At 34.7% G+C, this 5,486-nt stretch overlaps 1 protein-coding gene across 1 annotated transcript; it reads left to right on the top strand.

The window, feature by feature from the left end:
• The first annotated feature begins 937 nt into the window (after positions 1 to 937).
• On the top strand, positions 938 to 5,480 carry LOC110425838 (uncharacterized). Its single transcript, XM_021440892.2, has 6 exons — positions 938 to 1,182; positions 1,653 to 3,380; positions 3,934 to 3,984; positions 4,070 to 4,185; positions 4,426 to 5,033; positions 5,168 to 5,480. The coding sequence occupies exons 2-6, from the start codon at positions 1,778 to 1,780 to the stop codon at positions 5,277 to 5,279; spliced, it is 2,490 nt and encodes an 829-aa protein (XP_021296567.1). The 5' UTR covers positions 938 to 1,182; positions 1,653 to 1,777; the 3' UTR covers positions 5,280 to 5,480.
• Positions 5,481 to 5,486: the final 6 nt, after the last annotated feature.

Below are 5,486 nucleotides of genomic sequence, written 5' to 3'. Positions count from 1 at the left end.
TAAGTCTAAATCAACTAAAAATAATATTTAATCAAAATTATTAATATATCAATATTAATTTATAAAAATTATACTATATATAAAAAGGAATCCCACGTGACAGCATCAAATGTATAATGAACAACATTTAATAAGTTATGACTTATGATCAGAGACGGAGCTAGAGCATTTTTAAAAAAGAAGCCAAATAGAAAAAGACTTTTATTAAAGAGAACTTTATATATTATTTAATTCTCAATCATTTAAAAGATTAAATAAAATTTATAAAATATTAAACATATAAAATATATATATATATATATATATATATATATATATATAAACACACACATCCTACGAAACGATAAAAAAATCTCTTTCATTCTTTATACATAAACTCAAATGAATTGCTTTTTTACTTTGTATGTTCTACATGAAATGTGTAGTTTTTTGAGAAAGTTGTCTTCTTATTTTATATTTACTTCTTAAATTGCTAATTAACATATTGGGTTATTGAATTTAATTGTTGAAACATAATATGTTATAATAGACTCTTGAACTGGACTGGGAAGGTATAATATGTTATAATAGTCATAGATTTATATTAAAATTTAGTGAATTTAAGTTAGTAGACTAACTTTTATTTTTTAAAAATTTTATAAGCTTAGTATATTGAGTTAGAATTTATATGATAACTAACAATACCCTAACTTACTCCTATTTCATCAAACGATTAGAGGAATATATATAATAAATAAATAAATAAAATTTTTAGAAGATCTTATTTTATTTATATTAATTATTCAATAAAAAATCATTTTAAAAGAATCTCTAAAAATACATAATATATAAAAAATTTTAAAAATTTTAAAGGCATATCCAAAGGCTCCGCCCCTGCTTTTGACAAAGAAAATCTCTTTAAGTCTGAAATGCTCTCAACAAGCAAAGGTCATATTCTAGGACTAAAGACTTAAAAATTTCTTGTCTTTCTACTTCTATATTTTTTAAATAAAAGCAGAATAGTGGAGTTCATTTTCATTACTTTTTATGTGTTTCTTTGAGGTATGCAGAGCTTCCATTTCCATATGCAAAACTTTGAGGTAAATTGAGAGTACAACTTCTCTCACTTCGTGTCCATGCTCTAGCCTTGATCTGTGTGTGTGGAAGTTTGCTTCGCTCATGATCTACTCCTAGTTCCACAAGGTATGATTACAGGGTCCACTGGAAGGTCTTGGGCTTCTATTACATTTCCAAGCACCCATGGACCAACTTTACCTTTCATTATTATTATTTATATTCTAAGACTTTGGACATCTACTTTGCAATTTATATGTGTCTTGGTCTTCATCTTGATAATTATAAAACATTAAGCTATTTTCAGTTAGTGTTTTTTAATTATTTATAAAAAATTATTTTAGTAAGTAAGTTTTATATATCTTTATCAATACAAATAACAATTTATATTTTCTAATTGTCAAGCATCATGACAATAGCTTTGACTTATATCTTGTTTGAAGTCTTTCTTTATTTTATTTTTTGTTATTTTTATTTTAGAATTTGTGATTTATAACGAAGCTGTTAACAAATTTCATACTATATAATATATAGAAATGCACTTGGAAGTCTTTATTGATTTTATGGGGATTGAATTAAAAGGATTTTATGGTCAATAGGCACCATGAAGGAGATCATATTCTTCATATTCTCATCAATGCTTTAGTGGCAGAAAGTTTTGGAAGGAAAGATTCGTTCAGATTAGCTGGGGAAATTCTTGATCAAGTGGAAAACTTGAACGAAAATGCATGAATTTGTTCATGAGGCTGGTGGATCAGGATTAAGTAAGGCACCAAAGGAAGAAGAATGGGTGGGCAAAGAGATTGATTTGATGGATAATAAGTTGTCTGAGCTACCAGAGTCTCCAAATTGCCCTTCGTTGATTGTCTTGTATTTGCAAAGGAACTATGATTTGGGAGCTCTTCCCCCCTTGTTCTTCCAACGCATGGCCCTCCTCCAACTGCTGGATTTGTCCGATACTAGCATCAAATCTTTGCCAAGATCTCTTCCTAAATTGGTTGCACTGAAAAAGCTCTTCTTAAGAGGATGTAAACTCTTCATGGAACTATCACCTCAGGTTGGGAAACTCGACAATCTTGAGGAGCTTGATCTTGATGAAACTCAGATCATCAATCTGCCTGTTGACATTGGAAAACTAGTCAAGCTAAGACTCTTGAAGGTATCTTTTTATGGGCATACAAACTTTAGCAAAAGGAAATTGCAATCAAACATAGTACTTCACCCTGAGACAATTTCAAATCTCTCCCAATTGAGTGAATTAAGCATCGATGTCGATCCATCAGACAATTGCTGGGATGATTCTGTGGAAGCTGTTGTAAAGGGAGTATGCAACTCGAAAGGGTTGAGGAGTCTTAGCTTGTACCTGCCAAAAGTTCAACTTTTAGATTATATTTCACTGATATATCCTTCATTAACACGATTTAGATTTATTCTTGGCTATGATAAAAGGAGAATCATCTCTCGCGTACCTCATGAAGCTGAAGCAGAATTCAGAAAATGGGACAGATGCTTGAAGTTTGTGAATGGTGAAAACATCCCAATTCAAATAAGACAAGTACTCAAGATTTCTACTTCTTTTTTCTTGGACCGGCATGCAAATGCTATGAATCTGTCTGAATTCGGAATTAAGAATATGAAGATGCTAAAGTTTTGCTTGTTGGCAGAGTGTAATGGGATGGAAACCATTGTTGATGGATCCGAACTTGACCCTGGTTCTGCAGAAAACGTGCTTGAATCACTGCAATATTTGAGCCTTTATTACATGAAGAATTTACGGAGTATTTGGAAAGGACCAATGCATTATGGTTGTATGTCTAAGTTAAAGTTCCTAGCATTGCATACATGCCCCAAGCTGAGAAATATTTTCTCACATACTTTGCTTCAAAGTTTTGTCAACTTGGAGGAGTTTATTCTCGAGGACTGTCCCAAGGTCACCAGCCTAGTAAGCCATGAGTCTGTCAAGCCAGTTTCTGATACTTTGCTCCCAAGTTTGAAAAGGTTGTTTCTTCTTTACCTCCCTGAACTGGTCAGCATTTTCAATGGTCTATTCATCGTGCCAAAATTGGAAAGAATAGGCTTTTATAATTGCCCAAAGCTTAAATGCCTATCGAAAAGAGAATTGTCAAGCAAACAACTTAAAATGATCAAAGGAGAAAGTCAGTGGTGGGAAGATATAAAGTGGAATGAAACAGACTGGGGAACTCGGCCAGATTATCTAATGCATAGTTTTTCTCCTGTCAATAATGAGGAAGATGTGATGACAGAATTGGCAGGAGACAAAGATCTTTCTGAAGCCACGATTAAAAATGAAGGCCAACAGTACAAAGGTAATTTGTTTAGCTATCTTATAATCATTTCAATTTTCAACCATGACTATTCCTTAAATCTGTAGAGTCTAGACATTGAGCCTATTTAATTTCATTAATCATTGATGTACATATACAAGACAAAGTATGTGTGATATTACCTTATCTCACTCACATATTTGTTCAAACATTATAACTTAGATTCATATGTTACATCAGAAAATCATTTTATGATTGTAGAAGATTTATTGACTTGATCTTCTCCTCTGGCTTGCTATTCTTCTGTCAACTGATATGGTTGATTGCCTTATGTCCTCTATTAAAGATTTAAGTCTAAGTTGCACATTACCTTATCTTTTGAGCATATACCCCCATTATATATAATGCCCTAAACTATCCCATTGTGGTTTCAAATTTAAGGGAAGAAAAACGAAATAGTAGAAAAATATTACCAAAATTTGTGTCTTACTCTTCTCTTTCATTTCACTCCTCAATATTTGGCTCCCCTCCATTACTTTTATCATTATAGACAAGAAGTGAAGGTATTTAACCTTGCGCCTTTGAAAATTGGCAGATGATGGAAAGTTGCTTGACGTAGTAAGACAACATGATGGCCCATGGCTAGGTAATGTTTCCTTATGACTCTTAATGAGTTTCTTCTTATTTGCTGTCTCAATTGTTTTTAGGCAGCTGTTGGCTGTTATTGTCAGATTGTATGAAGGAGAAAACGATGACAGATAATGTGACAAAGCCAATTTCATCACCGTCACGGAGTATGCCCCCGTCCATGTCTCCTCCTTACTTAACCGCCCCGCCACCTTTCAATGTAAGTATTTAAGATTATGCAGAGCAACACAACATTAAGTAGCTTTCTCCTAAACTCTTTGCTTTTTCAAATACTCAACTTTAGCAATAGAGATATTCGTTTTTGTTTGTCTCATTGCAATTTTTTGGGAGTCATTGTCACATACAGGTTGAATATTTCATGTGTATGTATTTTGATCTTGTTAATTAGAGTCAAATCCTACCAGGGCATTAACATCCATTGGGTTTATTTGAATTTCAGAGACAACAAGAAGGGAGTTTTCAAGATTCCACGCAAAATGATTTTGCATCAGAAAAGAACCTCAGTAACTGTTCAAACACCATAGTCACTGCAGCAACCGATAAAAACATAATCAGCACTACAACGCCCTCCTCGAGCACTAGTACTCCACCTCCATCTTTCATTCCAAGCCGCTATGAGAGCCAAAAGCGTAGAGATTGGAACACCTTTAGCCAATACCTAAGAAACCATAGGCCCCCACTCTCCCTTTCGAAGTGCAGCGCTGCACACGTCCTTGAGTTTCTTCAGTACCTTGATCAATTTGGCAAAACCCCAGTCCACATCCAGACTTGCCCTTTCTTTGGCATCCCCGAGCCACCTGCTCCTTGCACGTGTCCTCTCCGACAAGCTTGGGGCTCCCTTGATGCACTCATTGGCCGGCTTTCCCAAGCATTTGAGGAGCACGGAGGGAGGCGAGAAGTGAACCCGTTTAGAGCTAGAACTGTGAGGATTTACTTGAGGGAGGTCAGGGATTTACAGGCCAGAGCTAGAGGGCTTAACTACAAGAAGAGAAAGCTGCCTACCCTGAACGTAGCACCAACAACAATTAACGATGTCACTACAATTGGGTAAAAGTTTTCTTTGACCGAATGAAACAGATATTTATGAAGATCAATATAACCCTGTTATATATTTTCATCCTTTTAAGTTTCATTATTACTTGTTGGAAATTAAGGATGGTGTTGTTTTCTTTCTTTGGCAGCAAATCCAGAAGTTCATCAGCAATGAAAAACACAGCAAGCCAATCATGCAGAAGCCTAAAGGAAAAGAATAAACCAACCAATCTAAGCAAGTCGACAACGGCAGAAAACTAAGCATAAGAAGTCCATATCATAGAATGTCTACAGCAGGTAAGCGCGATCCAACTGCAAATCTTCGAGCACTTGAAAAAGAGGCAAAAGGAACTTAAGCGGGCTGTGAAAGCATCGAGACACGTTTACCACATTTGCGTACCAACTCAACTGCAGCTTCTAATCTTCCAGCAAAACTTGGAACTTCCCTACTTAATTGATTCTCCTTTT

This window comes from Theobroma umbraticum, unplaced genomic scaffold (assembly GCF_002168275.2).
Source record: "Theobroma umbraticum cultivar Fairchild unplaced genomic scaffold, ASM216827v3 scaffold_12.1, whole genome shotgun sequence".
NCBI lineage: Eukaryota > Viridiplantae > Streptophyta > Magnoliopsida > Malvales > Malvaceae > Theobroma > Theobroma umbraticum.
Note: the sequence above shows the minus strand (reverse complement) of the source record. Positions and strands in the feature narration are given on the sequence as shown.